At 37.5% G+C, this 19,432-nt stretch overlaps 1 protein-coding gene across 1 annotated transcript in view; it reads left to right on the top strand.

Moving 5' to 3' along the window:
* LOC115209281 (telomerase protein component 1) overlaps window positions 1-19,432 on the top strand; it is an 82,709-nt gene that overhangs the window by 49,048 nt on the left and 14,229 nt on the right. Inside the window, exons 15-20 of the mRNA XM_036501641.1 lie at window positions 1,495-1,667; window positions 4,035-4,179; window positions 4,571-4,750; window positions 5,950-6,042; window positions 11,884-12,016; window positions 18,565-18,772. Of these exons, the coding sequence (XP_036357534.1) occupies window positions 1,495-1,667; window positions 4,035-4,179; window positions 4,571-4,750; window positions 5,950-6,042; window positions 11,884-12,016; window positions 18,565-18,772 (932 nt within the window). The remainder of the gene's footprint in view (window positions 1-1,494; window positions 1,668-4,034; window positions 4,180-4,570; window positions 4,751-5,949; window positions 6,043-11,883; window positions 12,017-18,564; window positions 18,773-19,432) is intronic.

Below are 19,432 nucleotides of genomic sequence, written 5' to 3'. Positions count from 1 at the left end.
TGCTGCTTTGCAATATCCCCACCATGACCATCACTTTGTGCACAAACACCCTTTCACTTGAAAGGAGGGAATGCTTTGTTGCCTGCAGAGGTTACACTCTTTCCGCCATCCCCATTCTTACTTTGAATACTATGCTCTCAGAGGTAAACCATTTTGGAGGCACCTATTTGGCATTCCAGATTCGATGCTGACTTGTTTGACATGGGATGTTTTAATGTGTTTCTCATTTTAATGTTCCCTTTGTTTTCTCCCTCACTCACTCTCTCCATTCTCTCACCATTGTCTCTCTCCCTTTATTTTTACTTTCTGCCTCTCTGTCTCACTTTCTATGTCTCACCATTGTCTGTCTCTCTCTCTTGATCTTTCCTTTCTGCCTCTCTCTCTGTCTCACTCTCTATGTCTCCTTTCTGACTCTTTCTCTCTCTCTCTCTCTATCTCTATCTATCTATCTATCTTTCCTTTCTGCTTCTCTCTTTCCATCTCTTTCTGTTTATGGGAGTGAGGATATTTTCTGTGTATCATCATCATCATCATCATCATCATCATCATCATTTAGCATCTCTCTTCCGTGCTGGCATGGGTTAGACAGTTTGAGTGGACCTGGTAAGCCGAAGAGCTGCACCAGGTTCCAGTTTGATTTAGCATTGTTCCTATGGCTGGATGTCTTTCTTAATGTCAACTATTTCAAGAGTGTAATGGGTGCTTTTCATGACCCCCCCAGGCACGGCTGCTTTTATGTACCAGTTAATTCAATTAAGGTGACACATAGAAAAGCACCTGTGTCAGTGACATATAAAAGGCACCTATGCTAGTGGAACGTAAAAGACACCCAGTACACTCTGTAGAGTGGTTGGCATTAAGAAGGTCATCCAACCATAGAAACTAAGCCAAAGCAGACTGGAGTCTGGTGCAGCTCTCTGGCTTACCATCTCCAGTCAAGCCATCTAACCCATGCCAGCATGGAAAATGGATGTTAACCCTTTCATTATTGTATTTATTTTCAGATGCTTTGTGTTTCTTTCAATTACTGTAAATATATTACAAAGAATTTAGTCAAATACTTAGTTATCATTCAGCTAGTGTTAGGAACATAAGTTGTGACTAAGGTTTGATGGAAGATTTTAATTCGAAACTTATGAAAACAAGACATTTGTACTCAGAGCCAGAGGTGGTTTCAGCCAGGTTGGTATTGAAAGGGTGAAGAATTGTTTCTCTATTATATATTTTAACCCTTTTGTTACCATATTTCTGTTGAGGTGCTCTGTGTTTCTTTCAATTACTTTAAATATAACAAAGAATTTAGTAAAATAACTTAGTTATCATTAAGCTAGTGTTAGGAACATAAATTGTGACTAAGGTTTGGTGGAAGATTTTAACTGAAAACTTATAAAAACAAGACAATTGTACCACAGAGCCAGAGCTGGTTTCAGCCAGGCTGGTAACGAAAGGGTTAAATGATGATGATGATGATGTTCTTTTCTTTTTCTTTTTCAGTGTAAGCTTGTACAAGAATGCATTTCTAAACAATATGCTGAAGCAGCTAATGTTCTAGTAAATATCACTGGCATCGCACCAGATTCTACGAATATCATGTTAGTTTTGAAACGCTTCTGTCACCAAATGAAAAACAGCAATAATTTAGAAGCTCCTGTCCCAAAAGAATACAAGTAAGATCTTTATAAATATTTTTTTGTGTAATATCTGTTTTAAGATCTGTCACGACTGTTTAAGAATGTCAAAATTTGCTTGTTTGGTTTTATCACTTGTCAGAAGCAGAAAAATCAAGGTTTGTGAATGTGTTTTTATTTTCTTTTTCTTTTGTTTGTTTTGCTCATTTATTTACACTGTGGCCATACTGGAGCACTGCCTTGAAAGGTTTAATTGTACTTTATCAATTGGTCTGTTTTGTTGAACTAAGTTCATCATCATCATCGTTTAACGTCCGCTTTCCATGCTAGCATGGGTTGGATGATTTGACTGAGGACTAGCAAACCAGATGGCTGCACCAGGCTCCAATCTTGATCTGGCAGAGTTTCTACAGCTGGATGCTCTTCCTAACACCAACCACTCTGAGAGAGTAGTGGGTGCTTTTACGTTCCACCAGCACGAGGGCCAGTCAGGTGGTACTGGCATTGGCCACGCTCAAATGGTGTTTTTTATGTGCCACCTACACAGGGGCTAGTCCAGCGGCACTGGCAACGACCTCGCTGTGGAGACATAAACAAACCAAGCACAGGACAACTACAAATGCAAACACACACACAGACACATATACATACACACACTCACACATACATATATACTTCCACACATATATATACACACATAGACACATACATAAATGTATGTATATACATACACACTTTATACAGACATGATGAACTTCCACACAGTGTCTGTCTACCAGATTTATTCATAATGCATTGGCTATAGTAGAAGACACTTGCCCAAAGTGTTGTGCAGTGGGATTGAACCCAAAGCCATGCAGTTGCAAAGCAAGTTTCTTAACCACACAGCCACACCTGCTGGCCAAAGATTAAATTCTAATTAAGATTAATCAGCAGTCCATCTAACTTCCACCCTAATGCTTTGTAAACAATATGGTTGTATATTCAGCCCACCTGTATAGGACTTTGGGCAGTTATCTCCTATGATGGCCCATGGGTTGACCAGTGACTTGAGAGTGGATAGGGTCAAAACTGTGTGGAATCCTGTTGTGTGTGTGTGTGTGTGTGTGTGCGTGCATGCATGCGTGCGTGCGTGCATGCGTGTGTGTGTTTGTGTGTGTGTGTGAGATTATATATATAGTGTGTGTATATATATATACTAAATAGCAGTAGTATGATTCCCTTCAAGGGACTGTCACATTAAGTTGACAATATACAACTACTCTATTGTACCACTACTGCTTATATCTCTCTGAGATATTTAGAAATATAATATTTCTCCCTCTCTCTCTCTCTCTCTCTCTCTCTCTATATATATATATATATATATATATAGAGAGAGAGAGAGAGAGAGAGAGAGAGAGAGAGTGACATGACTTGAAAGATATTACAGCCGAAAATCTTCCCAAAAATCAGATCCCATTTGAATGGAGCAAGATTTGAAGATGCTGAGGAAATCCAAGAGAATGTGACAAGGAAGTTGTTTGCTATCCGAAGGAAGGTGTTCCAGGAATGCTTCTATCAGAGGAAAGGATGCTGGATAAAGTGTATAGCTTTATACTCTGAAGCAGATGAAATGTTAAATTGTTATGTGTTGTAGTTTTCTGCTTTTTTTTAGCACCAGTCCCGATGCTTTTTGATCAGTCCTTGTATTTGTTTTACAGAAATGTTCTAAGGTGGAGAGCTCGCAGAAACGTCGGACGAAATGATTAGCAGTATTTCGTCTGCTGTTACGTTCTGAGTTCAAATTCTGACGAGGTTGACCTTGCTTTTCATCCTTTTGGCATTGATAAATTAAGTACCAGTTATGCTCTGGGGTCGATATAATCAACTTAATCCCTTTGTCTGTCCTTGTTTGTCCACTCTATGTTTAGCCCCTTGTGGGTAGTAAAGAAATAGGTATTTCGTCTGCTGTTATGTTCTGAGTTCAAATTCCATCAAGGTCGATTTTGCTTTTCATCCTCTCGGGGTCAATAAATTAAGTACCAGTTATGCACTGGGGTCAATATAATCGACTTAATCCTTTTGTCTGTCATTGTTTGTCCTCTCTGTGTTTATCCCCTTGTGGGTAGTAAAGAAATAGGTAATTCGTCTGCTGTTACGTTCTGAGTTCAAATTCTGCTGAGGTTGAATTTGCCTTCCAACCTTTCGGGATCGATAAATTAAGTACCAGTTACGCACTGGGGTCAAAATAATCGACTTAATCCCTTTGTCTGCCTTGTTTGTCTCCTCCATGTTTAGCCCTTTGTGGGCAATAAAGAAATAAGAAATGTTCTAATAACATTTTCTTTAAACAGAAATACATTCTTTGACCAAACTAAGTTTCTTTGATAAACTGAAATTATTTGAATGATCTTTATTTTACAGAAACATTCTGATGACATTTTCACAAATGCTCACCCAGTGTCGTCATTCAGCTAATGGGAAGATTCTTGTCTTTATTGATGGACTTGATCTGTTTGATAGCATCTATCAGCCTCAGAATTTGACTTGGTTGTCTGAAATCCCAGAGGTAAGCTTGTCCTTAGTAAATATATAACCATTTATTGAATGAACACTTATTTGTCTTATGCCATTTCTTTCAAGCACAGTCTCAGGTGGCCTTTCTCAGATTTGATTAATTTTTATAAAACGTCTGCAAGCAATAGTTTTTAGAGAGTCCGTTCAGAACAAACACATTTATACACCACACATCCACGTGCACACACACACACACACATCAGTTGTAATAATGAAATCAAACCAAATAGTGATATTTTGAAATCCTGTAATATGTGCATTTCTAGTTTGTATTATATAATAATAGGATAAGCCTGCATTACATAAGACCTTCCTCAAAACATTTCGAAATGTGTATATATATATATATATATATATATATATTTATACTTTTTATTTTCTAGGGTGTGGTCTTCATATTATCTGTTGAGAATTCTGGTCAGTACCATAGAAATCTGGTTCGAAGGAAAGACGTTTGCACTTTTATGATGCCAGGCTTGGTTATGACAGAAAGACTACAAATCATACGAGATGCTTTGGGTGCTTACCGTAAAGCATTAAGTGAATCCTTTTTCAACAATCAGGTATGCTTTTCATACTCATTCATATATCAGTGTTTCCATTGAGTAACCTTTGGGAAGAGATTTCACAAAATGTGTGTGGGCTTTGCTTTTATAGATGTGCAAGCGCTAAGAACTATAGGTACATTTTAATTTCGATAATAAGAAATAAAGGAAACAAGATAAAAACTGTTTTTTTGTAATTAACATAGTGTATATAATTAAAAAAGAAAAAAAAAATATGCTCTGAAATGAAACGCTATGTCAAAATAATTGATCCATTAAGGGGTTAATAAAGCCGCAAAGACATCACAAAAACTGTTACTTGAGTTTCACGTTCTCATTTGTCAGACAGTTTTCATAGAGAAATAAGGTTTTATTTATATTTATAAATATACAGTTACATTGATAGATCCACATTTGAAATTGGTTTTGTTTCATTAGTCCTTTTCAGCTAACAGCTGTTTCAATAACTGTTTATATTAAATTGAAATTACGATTTAAAATCATATTATTTAAAATCAAAGAAGCATGCATTGCTAGCTCACCATCTTAATGCTCTAAATATTGGTTTCAAATTTTGGCACAAGGCCAGCAATTTCGAGTGAGGGGATAAATTGATTACATTGGCCCCAGTGGTCACAGGTACTTTTTTTATTGACTCCAAATGAAAGACAAAGTCAACCTTGGCTGTATTAGAACCCAGAATGTAAAGACAGACGAAATACTGGAAAGTGTTTTGCCTGGTATGTTAATGAGTCTGCCAGCTCACTGCCTTTCTACTATAGGCACAAGGCCTGAAATTTGGGGGAGGGGGATATTCAATTACATCGACCCCAGTGTTTCACCAGTACTTAATTTATCGACCCTGAAAGGATGAAAGGCAAAGTCGACCTCGGTGGAATTTGAACACAGAACGTAGCAGCAGATGAAATACCGATTTCTTTACTACCCACAAGGGGCTAAACACTGGGAGGACAAACAAGGACAGACAAACGGATTAAGTCGATTACATCGACCCCAGTGCGTAACTGGTACTTATTTAATCGACCCTGAAAGGATGAAAGGCAGAGTCTACCTCGGTGGAATTTGAACTCAGAACGTAGCGGCAGACAAAATGCTGCTAAGCATTTTGCCTGGCATGCTAATGACTATGCCAGCTCGCTGTCTTAACACCCTGTAAATATTAATGATTATTATTTTTTTCTTCATTCTTTATTTAGTTGAAAGTCCTGGCTTGGAAGAAAGAAGCATCAAATCCTTTCTTTCTTCAAATTGCTTGTGAAGAACTGCGTGTGTTTGGTGTCTTTGAGAAAGTAAGTTACATTATATTTCTTTTTTTCTTTTTGTTTATTGCTATTTAAAAACTCCATTAAAAAAAAAAGTATTTGCAGGCACAGGAGTGGCTATGTGGTAAGAAACTTGCTTCCCAACCACATGGTTCCAGGTTCAGTCCCACTTCTACTATAGTCATGGGCAACCAAAGCCTTGTGAGTAGATTTGGTAGACAGAAACTGAAAGAAGCCCATTGCATATGTATATATATATATATATATATATATATTAATTAGGGAATAAAAATTCTGGCGTCACAAGGATTCAAATAAATTAAATTATTCTCAATAAGAAAATATATGTCAATTAGAGATAGAAGTCCCCATGCAATTCATCAAATCCTAATATACATCACACCATATCATAGAATTTATTTTAATACTTACTATTTCGGTTCCAAATTTCGCTTCTACATGTGTTTCATGGGGTGCGTTTAACATTCCCGAGACCCGCAGTCTTTTTCAGAAACATGTCTTAACTGCAACCCCCAATTATCAGGACTCTCCATAACTTATTTGTAACTCTGTAACTATTCCTAAATATATAGGAATTCCTATATATATTGGAATCACCATTTTAATATTATGATTTAATATAATCAAATCTTTGCTTCGTTACTTATTGTCATTTGGGCCCAACTTATGGCTAGAAGGTTTACAGCCATCACCATTTTCACTATTCATTCTTTCTTTTTCTTTTTGCGGGCATAGTGTATCTAAGAATATATTATCCAATGTGTCCTGTTTTAGAAAAAAGCAGGGTGTAATTTTAGTGTAATCTGATTGCTATTTCTAGCAAATTGATTGACCAGGCAGGGACTTTTTCGTTTGTTGCTGATGTTAGTCTGTCTTTGAGTCATGCAGAGTATAACTAAAACTATATAATCCAGTGTGTCCTTCCTTTTTTCAAACCTGCTGGAAAACTGCTATTTCTAGCAGGTTAGTCATCCATGTAGATACCTTCTCTTTGGTCATTTTGTGAACTTTTTAATTTCATTGGCTAGAAGTGTTGAGTTCAAATCCTTTGTTCTTTAAAAAAGGGAAACTGCAATTACCCAAATAGGTGCAGGAATGGCTGTGTGGTAAGTAGCTTGCTTATCAACCACATGGTTCCGGGTTCAGTCCTACTGCGTGGCACCTTGGGCAAGTGTCTTCTACTACAGCCTAGGGCCGACCAAAGCCTTGTAAGTAGATTTGGTAGACGGAAACTGAAAGAAGCCCATCGTATATATACATATATATATATATATATGTATATATATATGGAGTGGTTGGCGTTAGGAAGGGCATCCAGCTGTAGAAACACTGCTAGATCAGACTGGGGCCTGATGCAGCCTTCTGGCTTCACAGACCCCAGTTGAACCGTCCAACCCATGCTAGCATGGAAAGCAGACGCTAAATGATGATGATGATGGTGTATATGTTTGTGTCTGTGTTTGTCGTTTGACAGCCAATGCTGGTGTGTTTACATCCCCATAACTTAGCAGTTCGGCAAAAGAGACCGATAGAATAAGTACTAGGCTTACAAAGAATAAGTCCTGGGGTCAATTTGCTTGACTAAAGGCAGTACTCCAGCATGGCCACAGTCAAATGACTGAAACAAGTAAAAGAGAGTAAAAGAAAGTAACTCTTGTCCATTTGATGATGCCTCTTTGTGGTCACTCACTTTGCTAGAAGCACCAACCAAATCTCCCTTAAATCACACCACTGGCTGAAAGAATAAAGTTCATGTTGCCCTGGTGTGGTTGTGAATGTCACATTGCCTGGAATATCCAAAATAAAAAAATTTAAAAAATCTGAAAAAACATAAGTGCTGGGATCGCCTTTTTTTCTTTTTTTACTAAACTTTTCAAGGCAGACCTCCAGCATGGCTGAAACAAGATAAAAATGGACATTTTAAATTTTACGAAAAATTAAGAAAACTGAGGAACAACGTGATCTGAAATAGAAATTCAAAGCTGAATTGAAATTCATGGAAAACAAAACAATGATTTAATCAATTCAAACTAGAAGTTTCTGGATGTTTTTTTTTTCCCTTCTTAATTTTAATTACAGTATTTAAAAAATATTCTAATTTTATTCCTCAATATCCCACCTCTTTTATTTTATTTTAGTTTTGAAGAAACATCTTGAACTGTTTTTCTACTTAAAATTTAGCCATGCAGTAAATTAAACAAAATAATAATAATAATAATAATAATAATAATAATATCAGGTCATCCCATAAGTTCTGTCCGAATTTTGAATAAAGAAAACAAGTGATAAAATGTTAGGCGAGGCTGGCAACGGACACGAAACGGGGTGGTGCTGGCAACGGTCGCGAAACGGAAGGTTCTCTTACATGCCACCGGCACTGGTAACACATCTGCAATTTCCATTGATCGATAAAAAGCACTATCCGTTCATGGCCGTTTGCCAGCTCTGTCTGGCACCTGTGCGGGTGGCACGTAAAAAGCACCCACTACACTCACGGAGTGGTTGGCGTTAGGAAGGGCATCCAGCCGTAGAAACACTGCCAGATTTGACTGGGCCTGATGAAGCCTTCTGGCTTCACAGACCCCAGTAGAACCATCCAACCCATGCTAGCATGGAAAACGGACGCTAAACAATGATGATGATGAATTGAAATTCCATCTATTTACAAGCTTTTTAATCTCATTAATGTAAAGCTCTTTTGGTTTCAAAGCGAAGAACTCTGAAATGTCAGTTTCGACCTCCTCTTGGTTTGCAAAAGTTATGTCCCCCAAATGAATCTGTAAACTACGAAACAAATGGTAGTCTGAAGGAGCAAGGTTGGGAGAATAAAGTGGATGGGGAATTTTTTCCTAACCAAGCTTTTCCATCTTCTGTGATGTGATCTTTGCAGTGTGGGGTCACGCATTATCCTGATGAAACATCACTCCTTTTCAATTCACTAAAGCAGGTCTTTTTTTCTTCAAAGCTTTGTTCAAATGCTCTCATTACTGACAGTAGATTTGAGCATTGATTGTTGCATTAGGTGGTAACAATTCAAAGTGAATTACTCCTTTGCAATCCCACCAGATAGAGAGAAGAACCTTTTTTCCATGAAGTTCCCTACTCGGTTGTGGTTGAGCTTTTCACTTTTACCAAGCCACTGTTTATGATGTTTAACATTTCGATAGAAGATCCATTTTTCGTCACCAGTTACAAGTCTATCCAAAAAGGGTGAAATGAGTTCGCGAGAATGGAAAGAAGAGTAGATGTCAACTCTGGATTTGCAGTTGCTTTCAGGCAATTTATGAGGTACCTATTTTCCAAGTTTCGGAACCTTTCCAAGTTGTTGAAAATGACAATGAACAGTTGTATGGTTTGAACTAAGCTTTATTGCCAATTCTTCAACTGATAATGCAGGATTTTCTTCAAGTAATGCCTCAAGGATCTTATCATCAAACTCAACTGGACGTCCCATTCGATCTTCATCTTCAAGGCTGAAATCTGCACTTCTGAATTTTGCAAACCATCTTCTGAAAGTTCTTTCATTCAAGCATTCCTTCCCATAAACTGAGTGTATGTTTCGAGTCGTTTCGGCTGCAGAGTTTCCTTTTTTGTACTCAAAAAGCATTATGTGCCTCAAATGCTCTTTGGGTGCTTCCATGTTAGAAAGGGTTTTAATCAAAGAAATTTTAATTCTATTATTCTGTAAAATAATATTTAATTAGTTTAAATGTACACAAATGCATAAAAATAAATTTTAATTCCATAAGACATTCTAAAATACTATTAAATTTCATTCAGTTTTAAAAAAGGTAAAATCAAACAGAACTTATAGGATGACCTGTTGATAATAATGATAATAACAAATATATAATAATATGAGTTGAACATACTGATAAATGGTATGAACATGAACCCAGTAAAGTACTAGAAAGTAAGAAATTGGTGTTGTGGGACTTCAACATTCAGACTGATAGAGTAATAGAAGCTAGAAGGCATGATTTGGTAATAGAAGATAAAGAGAATAAAAAGTGCCAGATAATTGACTTTACAGTCCTAAATGAGGAAAAAATTAATATGAGAAGTATAGAAAAAATAGCAAAGTACCAGGACCTATCTATTGAATTACAGAAACTATGGAAAGTGTGGATAAAATGTATCCTTGTAGTTACTGGTGCATTAGGAACTATCCCTAAAGATTTGAACAGATGGATGGAGGAAATAGGCAAAAAACCCAGTTTAGTACAGCTGCAGAAAACAGTGTTTTTAGGGACAGCTAGGATACTTGGGAGGGTTCTTGGCATTTAAGCCAACTTATTGTGGCCCAATGTTAGGATTCTTTTCTTTTCCAACAGTCTAACTTCTTGTATGTATCTCTTTTATCTCTTTTATTTATCTCTGCTCTGTTGCATCAGCAACAGAATGGATGAAACCATTGCACATATTACGAATGAATGCCCTAGACTCGCTCAAAACCACTACAAGTTGTGGTGACACAACCTGGTAGTGAAAGTGCTACATTGGAAACTGTGCGAAAAGTGGAGGCTAGAGAGAGGCAAGATGTGGTATGACCACAAAACACAGAGAGTGGTAGTGTCCGAGACTAGTAAAATCCCATGAGATTTCCCAATCCAAATACATCAGGTGCTAGAGCATAACAGACCGGACCTAGTCGTGGTGCACAAGGTGCACCTCATATGCTATATAGTTGATGTTGCATGCCCCTTTGACCCACAAATAGTCAAGAAGGAAGGCGAAAAGATAGATGGGCACAACCCTCTTAAGTACAAAATAGCCCAGCTATGGTAAATGAAGAAGGTGAAGATAATACCAATTATTGTTGGGTCCTTGGGAACAGTATCAGAAGGCATCAAGAAGAATATACAGGAAATTGGAATAGGGTGCCCAGTAGAACTGTTATAAATGGTTTTGCCTCCCTGGCATGGCCAGAATAATCAGGAAAGTATTAGACAACTGAAAAGAATGGATAGAATGGTACCGTAGGCTGCAGGTAGCAAGCCTGCTATGCATACAAGACTCCAGGAGCTCCAACAAAATCTATGATAAAGAGATAATAATAATAATAATGTGAAGTATATTTGCCACTTAAATGTGGCTGCTACTGTAGCTTGTAGCCCCAGGAGAACATCTTCTCCAGCTGGCTATTGACACACTTTCTGTGCCCTATCAGTATTTGCAAAGGGAAGCCATCCTTCCCATTGTCGACCTGACGTGATACGCATGGACCCGGGTTTCTGGGTATTTACCCGTTGTCAGTGCGACAATCACCGGTCTTCAATGCGAAGGGGTCCCAAAACAAATACATGTATCAAAAAAGTGTATACAAGCAATAATAATCCTTTCTACTATAGGCACAAGGCCTGGAATTTGAGGGGAGGGGAATAGTTTATCACATTGACCTCGGTACTTGACTGGTCCTTAATTTATCAACCCTGGAAGGATGAAAGGCAAACTGACCTCAGTGGAATTTGAACTCAGAACCTAAGGACGGACAAAATGTTGTTAAGCATTTAACCCGACGTGCTAATGATTCTGTCAGTTATCTTAAACATAATAATAACAATAATAATATATTCTTTTATTAGCTACAAGGATTAATAATAATAATAATAATAATAATAATGATAATAATAATGATAATAATAATAATAACAGCAACACCAAGAACAACAACGGTGAGGACAAAACAAAAAAAATGAATTAAATGTTATTTTGGAAAATGTTTTTGCTTTTCATACAAAATTTTTATACAAAGTTGAAAATAAAGTCTGCTATTTATAAATTTAATCTTAGAATTAAACTATTTTATTTTATTTTATTTATTTATTTTTTTTTGTTTGTTTTTAGGTCACTGAGAAAGTTACTTCTTTACCAGAAACAACTCAAAGTTTGTTGGAGAATGTTCTGGAACGTTTAGAAGAAGAAATTGGCAGAGACATTATAAAACATTCCTTGTGTTTACTGCTCTGTTCTAAAAATGGTAAAATACATTTTTTTTGTCCTTGTTCTTCTTCTGCCATCTTTTGCCATCTTTCATGTTAGTCTTCGACATTTTAAAAATCTTTTTCGGTCTTCTCTTTCTTTTCCATCATCATCATCATCATTGCTGCTGCCATTAATAAATCTTCTCTTCCTCACACTCTGTCAGCTTTCTCTCTTTCTTTCTTTCTTTCTTTCTTTCTTTCTTTCATTTCTTCATTTCTTTCTTTCTTTCCTTCCCTCCTTCTTTCCTTCCTTCTTTCTTTCTTTCTTTCTTTGCTATTTTCTTTCATTTTTTTCTTCCTCCTCCCCTCCCCAACTTTCTCCCCTCCTCCTCTTCCCCCTCCCTCACCACCTCAACAACCCCTACTTCCCCACCTCAACTGCCCCCACATCCCACTCTCACTTCTTCTACTCCTTCTTCGTCTCCTTCTTCTGCTTCTTCTTCGTCCCCCTCCTCCTCCTCCTTCCCCTCCTCCTCCTCCTTCGTCCCCTCCTCCTCCTTCGCCCCCCTCCTCCTCCTTCGTCCCCCTCCTCTCATTCGCCCCCCTCCTCCTCCTTCGTCCCCCTCCTCCTCCTTCGTCCCCTCCTCCTCCTTCGTCCCCGCCTCCTCCTTCGTCGCCCCTCCCCTCCTCCTCCTTCTTCGTCCCCTCCCCCTTCTTCGTCCCCCCTCCTCCTCCTTCTCCTCCTCCTCCTCCTTCTTCTTCTTCTTCTTCTTCTTCTTCTTCTTCTTCATCACCATTATTATTATTATTATTATTGATCTTTTTTTAAAAATTTATTTTCTTGCTTGCAGCAAAAGAAATCTCTATATATTTATCTTTTCTTTTATGGAAATAGAAATTCGTATTTGAAAAAATATTTATAAATCCGATTTCTTCTACTTTTTTTTCTTTTCCATTTTATTAATGAAATCAATTTTAAATAAAGCTGCTCTAACTTCTCACCTCTTTTACCTTTCTTTCTTTCCTTCTTTCTATTTCTTTTTCTTTCTTTTTCACTCTCTCGCTCCCTCTTTTTCTTTTTCTTTTCCTTTCTTTCTTTTTCTTTCTTTTCTTTTTTTCTTCCTTCCTTCCTTCCTTTCTTTCTTTCTTTCTTTCCTCTTCCGTCCTTCCTTTCTTCCTTCCTTTCTTTCTTTCCCTTTTCTCTTCCGTCCTTCCTTTCTTCCTTTCTTTCCTTTTTCTCTTCCGTCCTTCCTTTCTTCCTTCCTTTCTTTCTTCCTTTCTTTCTTCTTTTCTTCCTTTCTTTCTTCTTTTCTTCCTTTCTTTCTTACTTTCTTTCTTTCCTTCTTTCTATTTCTTTTTCTTTCTTTTTCACTCTCTCGCTCCCTCTTTTTCTTTTCCTTTCTTTTTCTTTTCTTCCTTTCTCTTTCTTTTCTTTTTCTCTTCCTTCCTTCCTTCCTTCCTTCCTTCCTTCCTTCCTTTCTTTCTTTCTTTCTTTCCTCTTCCGTCCTTCCTTTCTTCCTTCCTTTCTTTCTTTCCCTTTTCTCTTCCGTCCTTTCTTTCTTTCTTTCTTTCTCACTCTTTGTTTCTTTCCTTCTCTAGCTGTCTCCTTCCTTCCTTCCTACTTCTCCCCCCCTTTTCTTCCTTATTTTCTTCCATTTCCTTAAACTGCTTTGCAGTTTTAAGATTCTACTGGATACAAAGTAAACCAGCTGGATAACACTCTTTATCTCTCTCTCTCTCTCTCACACACACACACACACACACACACACACACACACACTTATTTTTCCTCTTTCTTTTCTCTCCATCTCTTTCTCTCTTTTTGCTCTACTTCTAACTCTCTCTCTCTCTTTCTGAGTCCCATTTTGCTTCAGTTTCATTCTCTCTCTCTCTTTTGCTTTTTCCCATATTGTCCTTCCTCTTTTCAGCCTTTCCTTCTCTCTCTCTCTTTCTCTCTCCTGTATTTTCTTATTCTCCTCTTATTTCTTTCTCTTTCTCCTTCTTCCCGTCCATATTCCTTCTTCTTTTTATACACATTTCTTTTTCCTAGCTTTTATATTCTTTCTTCTTTCTCATTTCCATTTTCCATCTCTATCTCTGTTCCCTTCTTCATCTCACCCTTGCACTATCACCCTCCCCCTCCCTCCCTCCCTCTTTCCCGTCACTTTCTCCTCTTCACTCTATATATTTCTTTCTTACTCTTTACTTGTTTCAGTCATTTGACTGTGGCCGTGCTGGAGCATCGCCTTTAGTCGACAAATCAACCCCAGAACTTATTCTTTGGAAGCCTAGTACTTATTCTATCGGTCTCTTTTGCCGAACCGCTAGGTTATGGGGATGTAAATACACCAGCATTGGTTGTCAAGCAATGTTGGGGGGACAAACACATACACACACATACATATATATACGATGGGCTTCTTTCAGTTTCCATCTACCAAATCCACTCACAAGGCTTTGGTCGGCCCGAGGCTGTAGTAGAAGGCACTTGCCCAAGGTGCCATGCAGTGGGACTGAACCCAGAACCATGTGGTTAGTAAGCAAGCTACTTACCACACAGCCACTCTTGCAGTCTTTCTTTTTTTTCACACCAATGTATTTTCTCTTTTCTTTTTATTCTCCCTCTTTCTCTCACTGTCTTTAAATCTACTTCATAGTCTAGTTCAGTGGTTTCCGACCAGTCTCCGTATGGCCCTTAGGGGGTCCATATAAGGTTTCGTTGTGCAATAATTTGGTTATATTTCTACAGTACGCAAAATATTTAACAATTCCTAATAATATTTAAGTGTGGAGGCACATGGCCTAGTGGTTAGAGCAGCGATCTTGTGGTCGAGGGATCGCGGGATCGAATCTCAGACCAGCTCTGGCAGAAGGTAATGGCGAACTTCTGCTGACTCTTTCGCCACAACTTTCTCTCACTCTTTCCTCCTGCTGGTGGGGAACATATATGCCAAGGAAACTGGGAAACTGGCCCTAATGAGCCAGGTGTGGCTTGAGAAGGAACAAACAACAATAATATTTAATCCTAAAAATATAGTTTTTTTAAAATCAAATGGCTATAAGGATCCATCTGATTAAAATACAAATCAAAGAGGCCCATAGACAAAAAGTGGCTGAAAACCACTGGTCTTTAGCATATTTGTTTAAGATCCTTCAACTCTTGATGAACCTCCCTCCTTTCCTTCTTTCTATATTATTATTATTATTATTATTATCATTGAGTGAGAGAGCAGTGCATGCCATCAAAGTGACACTGGGGTAAAATATATGAAGTGCAGTGTACCCATCATGACTACCCGTCTGATAAGGATACATCAGGCACATGCATCACAACCAAATGTGAGTGACATTGTGATCTCATATCAAGATAAACAGTGCATATCCTTGCAGGTGGGGCCCAGTTAGAATTTTCTTCAGATTAAGTAGTCCATCCCTTTCAAATGGTCCTTGAATAAGGGTTTTTTAAGGATAGATGTTGAACAAAACACTCATGTTTCCAGAGGTGAATTATTCAAAACCCCCAAAATTCCTCTCAACACATGGCTATGATGCTCCCCCACTACTTCTGTTCATGATTAGAGATTCATATATTGTCAGCCACTAAGGGACGTGCTAAACTGCTTAAGGTCAAACAACTGACAAGCAAATCTGTGGTATTGCTGTAGCCCATCTTTTATACCAAAACAAAAGAGTGTACATGATAACACTTCCAATCAGTTAAGATCAGACGCCATGAGAGCCACTGTCTGGTACTGCATCAGGGCATTTATTATTATTATTATTATTATTATTGTTATTATTATTATTCAGTAGTTTTATTTTTATAGCGTGCTTTCACTTCACTACTGAGCGCAGGTATGTGCTGTGATTTGTTGTGATGCTCTGATGGTTATTGTATGGAAAGTGTTCTGCGTAGGATGTGTGCAGTGCCTAGTAGTGCAATTTTCTCTATCTTATATGTGTTTGTAAGTCCTGGTGTTTTTGTTATGTATTTGTCTGAATATTTTTTTATCATACCTAATGCACCTACTATGATAGGAATTGTTTCTGTTTTTAGATTCCACATTCTGGTTACCTCTATTTCCAGGTCTTTGTATTTTGAAAGTTTCTCCATTTCTTTTAGAGACACGTTGTCATCTGCCGGTATTGATACATCAATTAGAAAGCATTTTTTTTCTTCATGATCTCTGACAGCTATATCTGGTCTGTTGGCCTTAATTTCTCTATCTGTGTGTATCGGCATATCCCAGAGTATGGTTGCTTTCTCGTTTCTGTGACTTTTTCTGGTGTGTACCTATACCATATTTTTTCTGTTGTTATTCCATAATGTTGGCATAGCTTCCAGTGTATGTAGGTTCCAACTCTGTCATGTCTGTGAATATATTCCTTCTTAGCCAGGACTGGGCAGCCAGAGATAATATGATTTATTGTTTCTTGTACATCTCCACATATTCTGCAGTTACTTGTTATATTTCTTTTCATTACATGTTTTTGGTCATTTCTGGTGGGGAGGCTTTGGTCTTGTGCTGCAATTAAAAATCCCTATGTCTTTGCTTTGAGTCCTGAGCTTCTCAACCATTGCTGGGATTTTTCTTTGTCTATTTCTTTTGCGTTTAGTTTAGCGCAGTATTTACCATGAAGGGGCTTTTCCTGCCATCGTTTTATCATGGTTCATTGCTGTTCTATTTTTAGTTTGGATTTCATTTGTTTTATAGCTTTTGTTGTTTCTTCTTCTTCTTCTTCTTCTTCTTCTTCTTCTTCTTCTTCTTCTTCATATTTATTAGGTGGTATGACTTCTTGTTTGTATTTGTCAGCTTCCTTAAATACTGAGAACAGTTTTTTGTTTTGCTCCTGTTTTGCCGCTATTTGTATCAGTTTTCCTTCCTTCTGAAGTAGATATTTTTGCAGTCCTATGGTGGTTAATTTATAGTAGTTTTCCAGCTGTATAAGGCCTCTACCACCTTCTATACGTTGTATATATATAGTCTTTCTATGTCAGATTTTGGGTGATGCATCCTAGATCCTGTCATTATTTTTCTTGTTTTCCTATCTATTTTGGTCAGTTCATTTAGTGTCCAGTTAAGGATATTGTAGCTGTAACTTATAACTGGGACAGCTAAAGTGTTGATACCTATTATCTTGTTTTTAGCATTGAGCTCTGTTTTCACTATTGATCTAACTCGTCTATAATATTCTATTTTTATTTTCTCCTTCATTTGTGTGTGTTGTGTCTTATCTAGTTCATGGATTCCTGAGTATTTGTAAGTTTGGCTTTGGTCTAATTCTTTTATTTCATGGTTTTATCTAGTGTGATGTTGTTACTTAACTAGTTTTCCTCTTTTCAGGGTTACTTTGGTGCATTTTTCTAATCTAAATTTCATATCTATTTCTTTGGTAAATCCATGAACTGTCTTTAATAGTGTTCCCAGCTGTTTGTCATTTGCAGCGTATAGTTTTAGGTCATCCATATATAAAAGGTGGCTGATCGTTTTGCCGTAACATTTATATCCGCATCCAGTTCTATTTAGCATATCAGATAGAGGTGACAGTGCCAAGCAGAAAAGGAGTGGAGAGAGCATGTCTCCCTGGAATATTCCTCTTCTAATGGGGATGGCTTTGGTTTTCATGAGTCCCTCTTTTGTTTGGAGCTGTAGCACTGTTTGCCATTTATTCATAGAGTGCCCTATGAATTTTATAATTGTTGCTGCTACTTTGTTAATGGCTAGTGTTTCAAGGATCCATGTGTGGGGGATGCTATCAAACGCCTTTTTGTAGTCGATCCAGGCCATACTGAGGCCTTTCTTCTTTCTGTGGCTGTCTTCAGTTATGGCTTTATTAACCATTAGTTGATCTTTACAGCCATATGAGCCTTTGCGGCATCCTTTCTGCTCTTCTGGAAACAGGTTGTTTTCGTCCAGGTGCTTGTTCAACCTTTGCGATATCACTGCAGTAAATATTATTATTATTATTATCATTAATATTATTATTATCCAACTGATTTACATTTTATTCGTCTTCCTGCCGATGAGGATATAATATATATATAATATTTTACATTATATTTTGACATTTATAGGCATTTTTATGGACCACCTCCAATATTTGCAGTTTTCCACTATTCGCGGCTGCTCTAGGAACAAATACCAGGGGATTACTGTATATATATATATATATATATCATCATCATCATTTAATGTCTGTTGTCCATGCTGGCATGGGTTGGTCTCTTAATAATAAAATATTAGCATATTTCTTATTTTATAACAAGACAACATGCATATTATTATTATTATTATTTCATATTGAATTTATGTCTGTAACAATGGTATCAAAGAATGTTTAATAAAATCTGGTTGACGAGTTTCTTTTAATACATTTGCATTTTATGACAAGAATGTAGCTTTGTTTCTTTTTGAAGTTATAAGTTCTTTCACATATGCAAAGAAATTATTTGCCAAATCCATTTAAATGTAAATAGATTGATACATTCAATGACTCAAGTTATTTATTTTTCAACAAGCAAGCTAGCTAGTCAAGAAAATCTCTGTATGAGAGATTGCATATTTATTATTAATTGCATATATTTTCTTTGTTGATTCTATAGGTCTTTTGACATCAGAACTGTATGATCTGCTGAATCTTTGTATGGTTATCAAAGGTGATCCAAAGGAAGAGAAAGTTCATATGCATTTGAATAACCCTCTGCTTCTCCAAAATCTGACCTCTTCTCATGAATTTATCCCCAAACACAAATCTGTGCGATTACATTATGTCCTCCACTGTTTTCTCAACTTTGGAGAAACGTATGCAAGGTAAATATTTCTAAAAATGTCTTGTAAAATAAAAAAAAAAAAATTTTTTGTATTACAGCAATGAATTAATCCTTTTATTACCATATTTCTTCTGAAATATTCATCTGTCCGGCAATTGCCAGCCCTGTCTGGTCCCCATGCCAGTGGCACGTAAAAAGCACCATCCAATCATGGCCGTTTGCCAGCCTAATCTGGCACCTGTGCAGGTGGCACGTAAAAAGCACCCACTACACTCATGGAGTGGTTGGCGCTAGGAAGGGCATCCAGCTGTAGAAACACTGCCAGATCAGACTGGGCCTGGTGCAGCCTTCTGGCTTCCCAGACCCCAGTTGAACCGTCCAACCCATGCTAGCATGGAAAACGGATGTTAAACGACGGCAATGATGATGATGATGATCCATTTGCTCCACTGATCATTCCTGGGAAGTTGGAAAGGGTAGAGTCCATTAATTTCCAATATTCTGCAAAAACATGTCTGGGCCATGGGAAAAATATCACCTTGCTTGGAAACAGGTGAGGGTTGGCTACAGGAAGGGTACCCAGCCATGGAAAATCTGCCTCGTAAACCTCTTGCCTGATCCATACAGGCATGGAAAAGTGGATGTTAAAAGGATGATGAAACGATCATTGTGTACTGTACCTTAGAGAAAGTAATCATTT

Source organism: Octopus sinensis, linkage group LG3 (genome assembly GCF_006345805.1).
Source record: "Octopus sinensis linkage group LG3, ASM634580v1, whole genome shotgun sequence".
Lineage (NCBI taxonomy): Eukaryota > Metazoa > Mollusca > Cephalopoda > Octopoda > Octopodidae > Octopus > Octopus sinensis.
The sequence above is the reverse complement of the archived record's forward strand: the minus strand, read 5'-3'. Positions and strand labels throughout refer to the sequence as shown.